Source organism: Acipenser ruthenus, chromosome 25, assembly GCF_902713425.1.
Source record: "Acipenser ruthenus chromosome 25, fAciRut3.2 maternal haplotype, whole genome shotgun sequence".
Classification (NCBI taxonomy): Eukaryota; Metazoa; Chordata; class Actinopteri; order Acipenseriformes; family Acipenseridae; genus Acipenser; species Acipenser ruthenus.
In genome coordinates, this window is record NC_081213.1 from 844128 (window position 1) to 861899 (window position 17772).

General features: G+C 40.8%; 1 protein-coding gene across 1 annotated transcript in view; it reads left to right on the top strand.

Annotated features, from left to right (window-relative positions):
* The window catches only part of LOC117414078 (CUB and sushi domain-containing protein 1-like), a 162982-nt gene that overhangs the window by 1062 nt on the left and 144148 nt on the right, over window positions 1–17772 (top strand). The window contains exon 2 of the mRNA XM_059000080.1: window positions 11514–11730. Within this exon, the coding sequence (XP_058856063.1) occupies window positions 11514–11730 (217 nt within the window). The remainder of the gene's footprint in view (window positions 1–11513; window positions 11731–17772) is intronic.

The following is a 17772-nucleotide window of genomic DNA, read 5'->3' on the forward strand; positions in this document are numbered from 1 at the left end:
CATGTTTTACATGTTCAGGACATTGTATGGTTTCCTAAATAATTGAGTTAATATCCCGACACTGGTCAAACCATGTTAACAGCTTATGCCCTGTGCTTACAGCTTGTATTTCCACAAGGATTTATCATATCAAACGACTTGAACGTTACACTATCTGTAGCTGCTCGTAGATATTTGTCACGGGTGTTATTACCATTGCACCCTTGTGAATATGACGCCCGAGCACAGTGTGGGGATATTGGAGTGAACTAGAAAGGTTTTTTGGACATATTAGCCCAAACCAGCATGCACGCTTCTCGTTTTAAAAGTGCAGGGGTGCCCTGTACTGTTGTGTGTGGATTGTGCAAGGCTTGCGACTTGCTCCTCATTCTAACCAAATAAAATAACATGACTGACGGCTGTCTTTCTGCACCGTTAAAAACTCGTCAAAGCGAAGCTACCCCACCCCCAGGACAACGTTGTGTAAGTGTGTCTGTGTGTGTGTGTGTGATGGTGGCGTGATTTTCAATGCAAGCATTTCCAAAGTACCACCAATGTATGCGCTGCGGTTAATAATAATAATAATAATAATAATAATAATAATAATAATAATAATAATAATAATAATAATAATAACCATTTAGGCTTTTAAAACTAACTGAGCTCCTGTTTCATTTCTAATATTTAACAGTGCCGATGAAACTAGTCTGCTGTTGTGTGTTTTTTTTCTTATTTTGTTTGTGTTTTACATGGTAGCATTCAGACTCTTTTAGAAGGCAGCAGTTGCCTGCTCTTCCCATTGAGCGGCACCAAAGCTTTACTTTACCCGGGCCTGTTACGCAATACAGCGAAGAAATCAATAGGAATACCCGTGCTGAGAACCTATCTGAAAGAACAGATCCTCACATCCAAATGCACAGACCGATACAATAGCCTTTGCAACAAGGTCGCCTTTTCACCACTCCTTAATGGTGGAGATTGATTTAGTAAATGGAGACAAATCAATTCAAATAAACACCAAGACTTCATTCTTAAACATTTAGCCTTTGAAGTGAAGAATCTCTCTCTCTCTCTCTCTCTCTCTCTCTCTCTCTCTCTCTCTCTCTCTCTCTCTCTCTCTCTCTCTCTCTCTCTCTTCTGTTTTAAGCAGACAATTATATTCCAGGATGACTGTGTAATTTGGTATTTACGTACTTTTCACACCCACATAATACCAAGAGAAGCTACCAAAGGTTATTCACTCTCTCATCAGTTACAGAGACAACCGGTGTCAAGTAGGCGTTTTTTTCCCTTGAGGCAATGATCACATTATTTTGTTTTATTATTATTATTATTTTTTAAAGTAAACTATTTCTATCTATAATTCATTCATATGTTTAGTGAGAAGAAAAACAGAGACTGGATGTACTTTACCTAACCCTACCCCCGTTTAGAAATGTTTGCATTTCTATGCAACACCCTTGTAGATTATATTTAAAGCCTGTCAATATATCCCTTTTCTTTTTTTTTTTATTTGCGTGTCAGCCAACAAGCTGTTTTGATAAGGCAGGCCGAGTCAATGAGACATGTATTTATTCCTTACTAGCGATGTCAATTGTGGTTTTGATTTACTGTAGTTGCGCGTGACAGCATCGTTTTTACCAGTGACTCATTTAATTTCAAACAGCAAACCACACACACACAAAAACACAACCCACTGCTTCAGCCCACTTCGCCCACTTTCTCGATTAAATACCAGCCCTGCGTCATCGAGTTTGATTAGCGTTAATGATCGATTAGGACTTTCTTTTAAATGTGCCCAGTCCTGTTTATCGCTTGTATGAATGTCACAGTAAGGCGATGCTCTAAACCAGTCACTGATGTCTCCTTTGCATTCCAGCTGCACCCTTAACAATTGGACTGAGCAGTTCAGGTCAGTGTTGTTCCAATCAGGAATTTAATGGGTTAACTGAAGCCAGGTGTGCAAATCATTCATTATTTAATTAATTAAGTACCTGAGTGGAGCATGGTCACGGGTTTGAACAGACTGACTCACAATTCACACTTCCCAAATAATCACGTGTTGACAATTACAACTTCTGTGTTTTAAAATACATTAACAATGAAGATACAAGGACTGGGGCTGGTTAAATGATGGCATTTATCGATGTTTTCTTTATAGGTGACCTTTTTCATTGGTGTTATAAGCATAGTAAAAAAATAAAAAAAATAACTTTCTTTTTTTAAGCAAATAAAATGTTAGTTTTTGCTGCACAGCATTGGTGGTCATGTCTTAAAGACTATTGAAGAGTTGTTTTTTCAGTCCAGTCTCCACTCCACTCATATCAACAATGAAGCGAGGTATGCATGGATGGTTAGTTCACCATTGCTAAGAACAGCCTTTTCACTTTGTGGAGACATTATTTAGGGTGCAAAATGCCTTATATTGGTAAGCACTTTTTTTTTTATAAAAAGCTTTGATGTGCACGGATGCATATATGATTATATATAATCATAAATGCCTTTGTGCACGTATTTCTCACATAAAGCAAGGCTTCATTTTGCACCCCTGTTTTTTCTTTCAGTTTTGGTTTTGAATTGGCTTAAGTGCTCCTATTTCTTTAAGATGCAGTAGAATACTCACAGAGTGCGTTAACAATGAATGTGAAATAAAATAATACCTATGCAGCATCCAGCCTACATGCGTGGGTGACAGGGATACAAAGTAAGAATGCGAAAGTCATTTACATAGGTAGAAAGTTTGTGTCAGATGGGGATATTATAAATAATGCACATTATTTTCTTATGCCATGTTTTTAAATAGGAAGTCTCATGTAATCGGTGAGATCCGCAGAGGTACTCAAAAAAACAAAACAACAAAACAAAACAAAAAAAACCCATCTAATTATACTTTGACCTCGTTGCTGTGTGTTCAAGTTACAGTGACAGGGTGAATTTAATTCACAGGGGCCTATTCAAGTTTCTGCTGAGAATGTATGTCAAAGTGAGGGGCAATGGCAGTGGCTAGAGGTGAAAGGCAATACTGCACCCTTCACATAGCAAACAGTACCTGCTGCTGGACAAATGTGGTAATGACAGTTTATTTCAATGGGATTTTCCCTTAGCATGCAGTGCCTGCCGGTGGCTGAATGTTGCCACTGTTCCTTTTGAGTATTTAAGTTGTCCTAGACATGCAGATATTAAGGCATGGCTCATCTTGAACCTTGCAATGCTGTAAATAAGCACAGACCTTTATTGCAGCTGTTACATTTGCCCCCTAGCTTTAAACTGGGGTTTTGCAATTCAATGATTATGGTGATCCAAACGTAATTATTGTGTGCATTTCCATCTTAAGGAGTTGTGGTCTGTTTAGGGATACTCCTCGCCCCCCTTCCTACATGGAAGCAGTTTATTAAGCCAGTCGTTACTGGCGATACTCACCAGCACTTCATTTGGTGGGAGGTTCTCAGGGTTCCATTGAAAAGCTCTATTCACTCAAATGATAGTCACATGATCTTAGTGGAGTTTTGAGGGATACGAGTGTTCTAGAAATATTGCTTTTAAAGACTGGGAAGTAGATTTGTAAAGATGAGGTAATGGTCTTGTTTTCAACATATATAAATAAACACAAACAGATGCAAAACGCATTACATTCACAGATATTATTATTATTATTATTATTATTATTATTATTATTATTATTATAGATATATAGAGATGAAATATAGTATAACATATGTACGTCCCCTGATAGATGGTTTAGGCTCTTCTGACTGATGGGTTGGCAAACTTTAGGGTTGATGTTGCTCTGCAGTAGGAGGCATTTTAAGTCTTTGCTTTACAAATCTCCCTGACATGACCATCTGTAGTTGAATCTCACCACAAAGCTTTCAAAGTGCTGCCTGATCCACGTCAGAAAGGATGTACTGATTGAAGCCTGAAGAAATGTTACATTGCTTTGCATTAGCATAGAGATCAAACCCCTGTTTCTTCGCATCGTGGAGCCCCGTGCTGCTTTCAGTTCACAATGCCAGCCTGCTGCAACGAGGTTTGGAATTCTTTCTGTCACCCCAGTGGAGTGCGCGCCATTCGTTTCATACACCAGCTCTCTCGATATTAATGGGCAGGAGGAAAATGATGTTTAATTGACTACACAGAATTCACCTTTTGTAGCGGATTGTTCCTGCAAAATGGCATTCACCTCAGAAATGCACGCAAGGATCTGGAAAGAAATCCACTGAGATGGATATTTGTTAGGGGTTTAGCTGTAGGATTGGGGGACAGTGAAACACCAGGGACCGCTGTTCACGCAGGGGCTGACCCAACAACCCTTCTCAAATGACCTCAGGATGTTTTCAGGGTCACATATTTTATTTTATAGTGTATATCTTTTTTATTCATTCTAAATTCTTTCTATGCACTTGTGTTTTAACCTTGCTTATTTCACATCGGCAGTCAGCTATGCTCTATAATCCCCTATACCTTCTTATAGAAATGTACACAGGGCCCTCTATATTCTTAATAGCGATAAACCATCTATACCGTTGCACAGCCCATTATTTAGCAAGTGACGCCCACTGTGTGACATATTTATGCTTTTGACACATGAAGTACCCACAAGGGCATTATCAGACAATAGCACCCAGTGTGTATTATTGCCATTAGGACATATTTGCTGAACAATCACATTCATGGCTCTTTCTCATCAGTGGTGTTATTTTGTAGGTAGCAGGCACCTGCTCCATCAATCAAATACTGATTCCACAGTTTAAATTGCACAGGAGGACTAATTGATAAACAGTAAAACAACAGACATACAAACAAACACTAGAGACAGAGACAATTAACTCCAGTCATTGGGCTTGCTTCTGTCTCGTGGCAGGGCTGATCTGCAGTTTGTTTAGATCGAATGATGTTGCTGTTATTAGGCTGTCATTGTTTAAAGGATTCGAAGCAAAACTGAGATTGCTGTTTGAAACAGGCTGACAGCCATAGATCTCTGCAGGAGTTCTTTGTGTTTCTGTTCTGCTGTGGAAGCATTGCCCTCCAGAATCACACCAGAGAAGAAGCTTACTTATATATATATATATATATATATATAAACATATACAAGTGTGTGTTCAGAAGTTCTGAATTGAATCGCTCCCAGTTAAGATGTTGTGCTCAGCTGCACATTCGAGCCAGAACGCGACACCCAAATCAAAGATTTCTTTTTACAAATCCGACAGAGGCGTCTACGTTCAGTTAAGTGCCTCTCTGTGTCACAGGCTCTAAAAACGATCAGGGCAGCAGGGGTGAAAATGGTATAGAAGATTTTAAAGCTGCAAATTCAGAAATCCGTGCTATTTAACAAGACGTCTCCCAGACACCCTCTTTTCTTTGCGTTCTGCTGGTTTTTGTGGTACAGCTTAGTTCTTTGACATCAGCGTTTTCTAAGCTTTGATCCCTTAATTAGATTAATCTGAATCTAATTTTTTTTTTTTAAAAAAGGATAATAATCATCTCATTATTTTAGCCTTGTAACTAGTTTTAACTGTTTGTGTCCCGGTTTAATTATCTAACTTTTCTGCTAATTCCTGGGAATTTGTGCAGGGAATATGTGGGAAAAAAACCCAACTGAAAATTAAAAGTGCTAATTCATTTTATATTAGCAGTATAAACTGTTCCTTAAAATAGAATGCATATCTTGTCTTGCAAAGGAGCCTCCATTACAAGGAGATTCATCTAGAGCCACAGCTACATACCCTATTATACTGAAACCTCGAAACTGTCCCACGAGTAGCTAAGCAATGAACCTGTCTCATCGGCCCCCTCCTTCTTGCTTAAACTTCAAAAGAGCTTCTGGCCGTATCAATGCATTTTGATTGTCGTGCTTATAGTTTCTCTTGTGTTCAGAGTAGTGGGACTGGGAGCAAGATTGATGACAGTTTGGTTTATTGTCGCTTTTACCACACCAAGCGGTCTGTCATCAACCTCCGAAGTGGGACTCAAGCAGAGGCAGCACCTGTGCTGCATTTACTGGCATCTCTGTTCGTCGAACTTCCAGTTTAAAAGTTAACACCCTGTGGAAGTGTGCAGGGGTTCGAGGCAGGGGTCAAACTAAAGGATTCATAGAGAATTGGGACAATATTTCTAAAGTCTATTTCCATGTATATTTTTATTCGTTGTATAGAACGGGCCAGATATATCCATTTCTTTACACCAAAATGTAATTATTTTTGTTGCACATAATAAACTGAATGGCAAACGTTTCACACAGAAGTCTTGCTCAATCTTTAACTGTAAATCTTACCTAGCAACTTCTAAGGTTGGTTTAAAGGTGCAAAAGTGTGCCTGTGTTGTCACTAGACATCTACAAGTTATCTTCTCTTAAAGCCCTTCATGGAGCAACATTCCAATAGAAAAAAATAACTTTTTTTTGTTATTTGGTACTTTTTAAAAAGCTGTGGACAGCAGTGCAATAATTAAAATGTCCTTCCAGCTCTGTGAGGCTGTGTGTGTGCCTGGCACCAAGTCGGTTCTGAATTAAAATTCACGGCAGAGCCAAGTCCCAGCGCTGATTCACAGGGGAGGAGCTGACCTGGGTAGACCACATCTCCATGATTACCTCTGTCATTTACATAACGTGCCTCGCATCCGGCAAGCCAAGCCTGAATATTAAACAAGCCAGGGAGCAGCGCTCTGCTCAGGCAGAGTCCGCACTGGCTATTATGGAGCTGCCCTCCGCAGTCACAAAGCAGCAAACCACTTACTTTCTACCTGAACCCTGCCATACCTGACTCACTGTGTGAGGCCGGGGGAGACGGGCGGGAGAGCTGCTCACTTTACAAGAAAAACAACTCAGCGATTTAAAAAACGAGCTGAGAAATGCAGAGTCAAGCAGGAGTGGAACGAAGCAAAAAAACCTCAAGTGAAGCCCTTTGTTCAAGCACTTGAGAAACCCACTGCTTTTGAAACAGGAATTTTTTTTAGAAAGCAAACCTTGAAACACGTGCAGCTTTACTTGCTTGACTTTGCTAACACAAAATGGAGTGCTCTTGCATGGTTTTGCTTGCTGTCTGTGTGTGTTTTTCTGACACGATACCTACAGCTCGACGTCTAAATGGTTTTTAATACTCCCTTCTCTCGGGAGGTAGTTCAATTAGACCCACATGGAACATCAAACCCACAACAGACACACTCAATAAATCAGGGTTTCTTTTCTGTGCAGATCTTCCATTTCTTCTCCCCCCTGCCCTGTCCAGGTAGTGACTCAGGAGCTTGTTATGTCCCTATACATGCCCAGACAGGGGCAGGCTGCTGTCCTATTCTCGTATTCTCCCCCTCGTTTCACGGCTCAGCCGGCACTGTGGTTCCATGGCAGTTTTATTCTGTATTACAGTGTTGCAACGTGAGCGTGAGACTCAGGGCAGACATTGTAATTACAAAGATATTCAAGGGTTAGGTCCTGCAAGAGTGTTGTTACCTGTCAGGATTAACTTGAGATGTCTTCAAGCTTAAATCACCGTGGAGGCTCAGAACAGCAGTATCTTACAAGAACACGAAACCCATGAAAACTCTATAACTACTGCCTGATACATTTTCTCTTTTCAGCATCCGGCTCCTTTCTCAGATTTCTTCATATTCTGTTCAGTTTTCTCGTGCCACAACGGCTTATCGACAACTACAGTATAAAGCATTATTTTGTAAGCTATGTGAATTTTTCACTCGTAAAATTATTTAAAAGATGTTTCAAAACATCATCCAATCATGGCTTAGGATTTGTTAAAATATCTGCTTTGTAATAAGGGTAGCACTTTAAATTGCGTGTCTCTAATTACGGTGTAATTACACAGTAGTGTCTTAGTAATTGCACTGTTATTATGCATAGTTATAATGCACTTAATGTGTACATCTTTTTGCACGATTATTTTGCTTCTTTCCTTCTCACAGGCCGTGGTATTTTTTTAAACAGATTTTCTTTTCATTTTAACAGAGGAAGATTTTACATGTATTGCACTTTGAGCATGGTCCTGACTCTACCTAGGAGTCCCGTGAGGTTCCAATGTGGTTCCCTACGGCATATGTTAACATACGACGCTAAGAAAGCCAGGGCTGAAAGGGCTAAAACAGTAGCTTTGGGGATCCAAATTGTATTAGTATTATATTTGCTTGTTTCTGTTTTTTAATATTTATAAAGAATGTAATGCGACGACTATGACTGCTATGACTAATAATAATAATAATAATAATAATAATAATAATAATAATAATAATAATAATAATAATAATTATAATACATGCCTCCCTGAATGAATGAATGGTGTCTAAAGCCGTTCCTAATCTGTTGCTCCAGGGCTGAGTTTGCACCATTTAGTATTCAGGGAGAACAGAAAAGAAGCTGTTAATGCAAGAGGTCATCACATTGTGAAAATCAATGGGCTAACCAAGCAGTTAACATTGCCTCCAGGAGCCCCTCCCAAGCACTGCTCTGTTTGCTTAAACCGCTGATCGGGCCAAGGAGCCACCAATTACAAGCCAAAGGTGGCTGGGGTTGTGTGCTGATGCCTTAACCTTGTGGAGTGGCATCTCCGGGGGTCTCTCTAATCCGAGAGAACAGAACTGAAAACTGAATGGCAGCTCGGGATGTCGTTTAACTGTGCGATGGTGTGGTCTGATTTAATAAAGCAGATATCCGTGTCCCTTATCTGTACTGTATGTTAATGACGCTTGGAATGAGTCATGAGCTAGAGCTGTGCAGAGCTTTAAAAAATAAATAAAAATAAACTGATTGTCTTTAGTTACTGGCTGTTTTATTTATTTGTTTAGCAAACGGCAAGCACATGCACACTGGCTCACAGTGCATTTCCACAGTCAGACACAGCACACAGGAAAGCACTTTCTTTAATGCACGGTACCAAGCAGCTCAGTCTCACTCCAATGGCTTTGCAGCAATCAGATCACGTGATCTAACACACAGGAAGTGATTCATTGACAGTGTCTTTGCCTACTGAGAAATAACCCGATCTTTGAAGACATTGAGAAAGACTTCTGGTCAAAATGTTTATTTTCTTTTAGCAAGTTAACATTTTGCCCAAACTTTGTACTGTAGCTCCACACATGGCTTCAGAAAGCAAGCTGGTTACAAATTCCATTACAAAAAAGCAAAATCAACGACGTCTCATCTTTTAATATTTTTCAGTTAATGAACTGGTTTCCCAACGATCTGGCTTCTCATTTCTCACCTGGAGAAATGGGAAGCACTGGGCTGCACACCAGTTATACTGCTAGTAGATAACCTAAGAGAGTGTGTAGAACACAACTGATTTCAAACATCACCTTTAATCGTATCCTGCAGTCACCCTTGACAGCGCCAATCCCAGTTGGAGCCCAGCATTGACAGACCTGCTGATCGCCTCCAGGGCCAGCATGTTTACAAGCCAATAACACAGTCATAATCACAGAAGGGATTGTGCTTGAACTCCATGCTTGGTTAGCGTGGAAATGCAGTACAGGAAAGCTCTATGTCTGTTATTGATTTCTTGTACAGTTGAAGACACCGTACCTATTTAATTAGTTATCCCCAGGGTCGTCTTTTTATGAAGTTACTTTGTGTTGAAAGAGTTAAGCAAGACGGTATAAAAAAATAGGATGTGTACTTAGTGCATAAGAACATAAGAACATAAGAAAGTTTACAAACAAGAGGAGGCCATTCAGCCCATCTTACTCGTTTGGTTGTTAGTAGCTTATTAATTCCAGAATCTCATCAAGCAGCTTCTTGAAGGATCCCAGGGTGTCAGCTTCAACAACATGTATGCAGTGTGTATGTAATGTGTATGTGTGTATGTGTTTGGTAGCTAACGGTGAGTTTCTCAGGAGAGGGGGAGTGAGGTGCAGGAGGGGTGTAAAAGTAATACACGAGAATGAGGTCCCATGCTCTCTGGATTGTCTCATCGTTCACAGGAAAGCGATTGCAGTTCTGACTATAAACCGATAGCTCCTTTATTTAATAACACAATGAGACTTTACACTCTTTACTAATGCGTGGTCTCGGCCGAACGTGTTTGTAAACCAAGATCCGCAGCACAAAAAGATTGAAGTCAATGGTGCGAGACTGATGACAAGATGTACAGTGAGCTTTAACGTTGTAGCATCATGGAAATGAAGGGAAGCCTGTCAAATGAGCAGCCTGCAGTGCGTGCATGACAGCCACACCCGAGGATGCAATTGAAAAAAACAAACATGCAAAATATAGTTATTATCCAGAATGTATCGTCCCAAAACTGCATCCAAAACTACTTGTTTCAGATAGTTTTAAACAATATGTTGTGCATGAAAGGGTTAATACTGCCAGTCTATAATTCATAACCCAGATTTGTCCTCATTTTTGCTTTATTTGTATTGTTTGTAGAAATGTTGATTAGTCTATCAGTAAACCTCTCCTGATGTTAACCCCCCAGCTGGATTAATACAGAGTTAAAGAGCCACACTACTGTCTAGATCATTAAATCAACGATTACCTGAAGGTATAACAGATTTACACAATTTTTCTGCCAACATATTTATGTGTTCTGCAATCAGAGATTTAAAACCAGCCCCTGAGTGTTTTAGTTATACATCCACACTCAAGGGATATGTTTCAACGTTTATCCCTTTAAAGGAAAAATGAGTCACACAAAAAGATAACTATATTATGTTTTGCAAGGAGGTGCACCAAACAGGATTTTAAATGTACTGACAGGTCGGGTCTGGTCAGGCTCTCTGTATGGCTTCAGGACTGCTGTTTTGTGAAGTGCACAGTATGCTGCAACCTTAGCAGACGTTTAAAAGCGTGATTAAACGTACATTGCACAAACAACTAGCATTTAAAAGCTGGCAAATTACAGTATGTATTTTAAGCGATGTTGAGCAAAGCTTTAACAGTATACATATTAGATACAGGAGACTGCACAGTCAGGGGAAAAAATAGCATGCAGCTTCATAAATTGAAGACCTTATGGAGGTTTGTTGGCAGAGTGTGGAGTTAATTACCTTTTGCTTTGTTCAGCAACTGAGACTCACAGAATCTTAATGGGAATGTGGACAAAAAAATGGACGAGGTTATTTGGAAATCAAGCCAGATGAGTAATTTGGCCCGGATTGCTGAAATGTTATTGCAATTTAATACAGAATACAAAATGCAATGGTGGCCAGTGGAATACATGCAAAAGAGCATCTGCATTAACCTAGCATTGTTCCATTTCGATAGGGCTTACTCAAACTATACACATGCATTTGTGTACACCATGTTACTGTTAAACATGTTATCCTTTTTGATCTGAAACCTATGTGTTCTGTATAAAGTGGTGCCCTAATACTTCTAACCCTTCCCAAAACAGTTGACAAAGATTTCACAAACTGCAAACTTGATTTGGTTAATCAAAAACAAAAATAAACAAAACACACAAAAAAACCTTAAACCGTCCTTAAAGCTTTGTGACCCAATGTACTTAACAAAACCCAAGGAAAAATATTTGAATATGATAATGGGACACCTTTCATGACGATAATCGCTTTTTTTTTTGCTTATCTTTCAGCTCAGAATTGCAGCCACACTTTAAGCGGGCCGAACGGGACGATAGAAAGCCCCGGATTCCCCTACGGCTACCCCAATTACGCCAACTGCACGTGGACCATCCACACACAGGACCACAGCCGGATCCAGCTGGTGTTCCAGGCGTTCGCGCTGGAGGAAGACTTCGACGTCCTCTCTGTGTACGACGGGCAACCCCAGCAGGGGACCTTAAGAACAAGGTACGTGTGTCACTAGCATCTCAGTCTGGCCCTTATAAAAGTTTACCGCAGTATCTCTGCAGTTTCCCCCCATGCTTTTCCCATGATTTTACTATGCATTTATCATAGTTTAACCTGGTTTGCCGTCTTTATTAATATGCTTCACCATACCTCGCTACGCTTTACCATGCTTACCTATGCTTTACCATGCTTTCACTTTGCTATGCTTTTAACATTCTATAAGGGCGGGCTCGTACCTTTTTGAGACAGCCAGCATGCTGGCAGCTTCATTAGCATCTACTGGACAGTACTGCTGATGTTAGCAGAGAGAGGGAGAAAGTCTGTGTGTGTGTGTGTGTGTGTGTGTGTGTGTGTGTGTGTGTGTGTGCACCAGATTGGTATGTCATGGCGTTGTGAGTTGATGGGAATGCAAACAGAAAGGGCTAGACAGTGGGAGGTTTACTCCACCCCCCCCCCGCGCCCCCCGCACTGGGTCTTTAATATTTGAAAGGTTTAGCATATTTTACAATCACTGCTTGTTGACAGATTCCGAGAGAATGAAGACAAGATCCTTAATTAAACTGGGACTTTGGCTCCAGACCAGCGTGTCATTTAATGAACCCTGTGGAGCATTGCCTGACCCTGAGGCAACAAACAGCACAAGAGATGGAAAGGTCAAAATGAATACATTACAATAATAAGAAGGGACTGCTTACGGCTCCAGAGTGGATACTTTTTAATAATAATAATAATAATAATAAAAATAATAATAATAATAATAATAATAATAATAATAATAATAATAATAATAATACACATTAGTGGCTAATACAAGCTGGGACCGACATGTCAGAGTTAAGAATGCTGATCTGCTTTCATCTTTACATCAAGGTGCGTTTTGCATCATTTTTATTTGTGTGAAAGGAAATAAAACTGTTGATTTCACCAAGCTGTTGACAGGCGATCCATCTCTCTACCTGCTTAGATGAATAGATGCACGGGCACAATGGATTCATTCCACTACATCAGCGTGGATAGAAATGGCCATGTTTGCATGTCTCATTTTTTAGCAAGGTGACACATCATTTTTCCCCCCCACTTCATAAACACAAGAGTACCGTGTAAAAGTTGTCATTCAAGTCGTTTCTTTGCAGGAAGACTGACGGGTGCAGTTTTGCGACATTGCATTTGTTTTACACCTGCATTTGTCTTCAGACATTTTTTTCTGAACACGTAGTAACACCGCTTAGCCAGGCAATGTGCTGATGAGTCAAGATGCATAACATGCAGGTTTCTTATCGTTTTTGTGTTCTGTTTTTAATTGGGGTGCATCCCGTTCACCTGGTTCATCTGCTCTATCGGTATCCGGAGCCAGCATTTCTTTATTACTCGTGACCCTTCAGGGGGCACGGTGGACAGTTTTCTCCACTGAATCAGTTTGGTGTTTTCTCCTGCAGTCTGCTTACTGAATGCAGCTCATTTATCATCTGATTGCTACATCCTAGGACCAATGTGCCATTTATCAGCCCTCAGACAGTCAGGCACTGGAGTGTACAGAAGGGTTCTTTCTGTTGAGAGTGGAGAGGAGAGGAGAGGAGAGGGATGGGGGCCAGGGGCGAGGAGAGCAGAGGAGAAGGGAAGGGAGGAGAGAAAGGAAGGATATGCATGTTGTTTTTCATGTTTGTTTGTTTAATAAGATATCCCTTCTATATCTTTCTTGAATTACACACTACATATTTAATTCCAAGTAGCAGGCTGTTCAGATCTCACAAGTGGCATGTGGGACTCACAAGTGGCATGTGGGATCCGAATGGCCTCCTCTCGTTTGTAAACTTTCTTATGTTCTTATGTTCTTATTCATTTAGCTGTGATTTCTGTATGACTTCCTGGAATCTAGAATATTAACAGTATGCTGCTGGATCACAGTGCATTATTGCCGCTAGTGCTGTTGTCTGCTAATGGTGCGCCTCTGGTTTACTCAGGGTAATACACAGGGGTTACAATGAGATCCCAGTGAGGTTTATCACACTTTATGTGAAATAGCCCATTGCCAGTTGTGAAGGACAGTTTCATTGAATCTATCTATTGCTATTCATAATGCTAAACCATCTGGAAGGGGAAATAAAGAAAACAGCCAGAAAAGGGAGCTCCGTTGTGTGTTGATCCCACATCACCATCTAATCTCCAGCACCTGTGGATGAGGGGGATTTGTTTTCAGCAAATTGCACTCAGCACAGTGCAAGAGAAAATGCTACCGGGAAGCACTTTCCAGCCCAAGACACTCCAATTATCTCCTTATCTGCAACTGTCAGTCTCCGATTATTCCTGTATGATTGGTCTCGTATGAGACTAATAACCCAGAAAGTTTCTAAGCAGACATGAGGTAATGGAGGACGCTGATTATCAGCCATTAATCCCCAGGTCTCAGGGTGTGTGTGTGTGGGGGTGGGGGGCTGCAAATACAAGTGCAGAACATCTGAATATTTCAGGACAACAATAACACTGGTTTGTAAACTGCCTGTGATGGCAGGTCTCGGAGTGATGTGCTGTAAACAGAAGCAGCTTCCTCAGTGAAACATGTGAAACAGGGCAGCAGTGTGGAGTAGTGGTTAGGGCTCTGGACTCTTGACCAGAGGGTCGTGGGTTCAATCCCAGGTAGGGGACCCTGCTGTTGTACTCTTGGGCAAGGTACTTTACCTAGATTGCTCCAGTAAAAACCCAACTGTATAAATGGGTAATTGTACGTAAAAAAATAATGTGATATCTTGTAACAATTGTAAGTCGCCCTGGATAAGGGCGTCGGCTAAGAAATAAATAATAATAATAATGTTGGTTTGGGGAGAACCAACTCATTTTTCAGATTCGTTACACGACTGGAAATTTAGGGTGCAATTTGAACAAGATCGTAATTTTGCACAGCAATTTTGTAGTTTTCCCATGCTTTTCCTACGGTTATACTGTGCACTTAGCATGTTTTTGAAACTTTCTTTACCTTACCTCTCTAACCTGGAACAGACCCCTCTCTACAGGGTAACTTAGTACCAGACTGTTTGTAGCCTCAGTGAATCGATACAAATAATTCCATTCAAGTCATTCCACTAGAAGCTCCTCGCATAGACTTCAGTGTCAACACTCGTTTTGCTTTAGGCATCATTAAAACCAGATGTATTTTAGCAGTGAATTAAAAAAAAAAAAAAAGTCTTTACGATTACTGACGGTGTTGTAACTGAATCTAAAGAATAATACATAAATAAATAAATAAATAATAACACAGTTTCCCCATTCAATCCATTTATTGAATACATTTAGGATTTCCTAAATGTGAATCGAATTGTCACAGTCTTGTGACATTTCCTAAATGTGAATCGAATTGTCACAATAAATGTCTTGTGTTCACATGAATCAGAAGATTGGCAGGATTTAGGATTAGAGGATGACTTTGCTGATCTTTCAAATATGATTTCTTATGGATATACTGTGCCGAATATTATTATTATTATTATTTATTTCTTAGCAGACGCCCTTATCCAGGGTGACTTACAATCGTAAGCAAAAATTATTAATAATCATATTTCAACCAGGGATGTTTTTAGTATTGGTTATCGAGGGTCCAAAAACTTCTCATGAAAATGTTGGAGCCCACAGTACATTTATTCAAATGTGACCCCCCAAAAGCATTACCAAAGTGTTTACAAAGTAATCCTTGACTAGGATGTTATCTTGTACTTCTCTGACACGCAGCTATTGGGGAAGGAAAGGGTTATAAGCCTGAGCGAAAGCCAGAGTGGCTAGTGATTACAAGTCAGCGCTTGGGATCAGCCGTTTCAGCTTGCGCTGCTCCCCTAAGCCTTCTCTGATGTTTTAAGATTACACTCAAGCCATATCGGAGATTAGCGAAGCCATGGACGCGCTTCACTGCTGATAAGACGTCTTTTTGACAGGTCTCAGGAAGAGCCTCATCCTCTCCTCTTGGTACTGTGTTCTAACATCACCTTCCCCCAGCTCCCTTCTCAAACTGTAAAGCACAATTGGCTTTGATCTTTCCTGTGCTGCTCAGAGGAGGAGGAGAAAGGAACCAGAAGGGACTCAATCAAGTTTTATAAACCTTGGGAGAGGGGGAAACAAACCCTGCCTTGGGGGGCTGTGAGTGTGCGTGTGCATGTGCGTAAAAGGGGGGGGGGGATGCACTGTTGGATTCCTCTCTGCCTAGAATTCTAGAATTTCCATTACCTCAGCATTAAGAAAAGTTAGGAGAACCGGGAAAAAAGTAGGCATTTGTTATTGAGCAAGTAAAAATCCAGGCCGAGCACAGCTCCTGCCCTGAAAGGATGTAACTCCCAGGCTGATATTGTTGCCTGACCTTATTGATTGCTCTGGAAACTATACTTCATGCCGGAAGCATCATTAACCATCTTGTCACACTGGTGCTGGTTGGAAGCAGCTGTCTCCTTCTCCCCTGAGCCGTGTGCAGAGCAGCGTTTCAACACTGCAGACCCCACATCGCTGGGACCTGAATCTCCAGTCCGGTTACTCAGGATAATTACAGGCTGGAGCCGGGAGGGAGGAGGGGGTTTGGTCATATCTATGCATCACGGCACTTCAAGATCGCTTTCCTTTTCTATTTTATTTTTCTGTACATAAATAATTAGCAATGCACAGAACTTCCATGCCATTACCAATTTTACAGTTTCCCCAGTACGTTTCCCATGGGTTATACTATGCATTTTCTATGGTTTTCCGTGCTTTTAAATACACTTTGCCATACCCCTCTCTGGGCTTCACAATCCTTGCCATCTGCATTATCATGGTTTCACTATCCTTTATGACACTTTGCTATGCTTTTAACATGGGCAGCTTTTGTAAGGGTGTGCTCTTTCGTTGCTGCACGATAAACGGCAAAGTGACTTTATATTTTCACAAAGTGGCAGAAAATGTGTTCTGGATCCCATAGGATAGAATTAGCCACAAAATAAATACATTTAAACACTGAGTCCGCTGTGGATTAGAGGTGGGAGGGGGTGCTGGGGACCTGTGAAGCAAAATATATGATGGAAAAATAAAGGAATTAGATTGAGAGAGTACTCTATACTCTAAAGGATGGACAGTGTGTGTATGCTCTCAGGTGAGAGAGACGGAGAGAGAGAGCAAGGAGGCTAAGAAAGAGGAAGGGTGGGGAGAGAAAGGTACAGAGAGGAAGAGAGAAGAGAGCCATACCCTGATAGAAACAAGACTGGCATCTTTCTGATTACTTTATAATTGCCCATCTCCATTGCGTCTGAATTAAAAAATGGAACAAGGTGAAAAAGTAATACAGAATTGTTTAGTAAGCTGATGTATAATGCAAGCCAGGATGGAAATTATGGGGGGGATATTATAAAGTGCTGAGAAATGAAGGCTGACAGAATGGGTTCCAGGAGGATGACAGATAAATGAATCACCACCTGTGTCCCATTTCATACAGGGGGAAACAACAGGAAAGAGCTCAATGGATTGAATCCATTGTCATATTGTAGCTCCCGAATATGCTCTCAAGATCCAGAACCGAATGTGTGATGGCTCAGTCTGAAGACCCTGCCTTGAAACAGTCTGTTTGTTACACCAATGAATCATCCATATCACACGTTTGGCAATCCCAGGATTTTGATGGGGATAGGTCTTATTCTAGTACACATGTTTGATCATCAGAAAGCCTGTAGTCTGATCATGATTATATATCCAGTGTAACTCATTTTCATGGAATGACCCAGGACCAACGTCTTTCCGCTCTAAGTCCAGGACATACTGTCACTCCTTATCTCTCTGTTTCGGGCAGCGTTATATGATGTGGTACCCAGTGTAGGCCCTCTAGCATCTCTTTCTATAGCCATGCTTCGTGTGCCCTTTGCAGGAGTTCTTACTTTCTGTGCCCTTTCTGCTCCGGCAGGGCAGTGTAAATATGTACAGTATACACACACTCCCTGGTGTTGAGAACAGCCTTGCTCTTGAGCCGGGGCTGAAGAGATGGACGAAACATCTTTATTGGTGTTAAAGGTTAATGCCACGGTTCCCATTCCCACTCCCCAG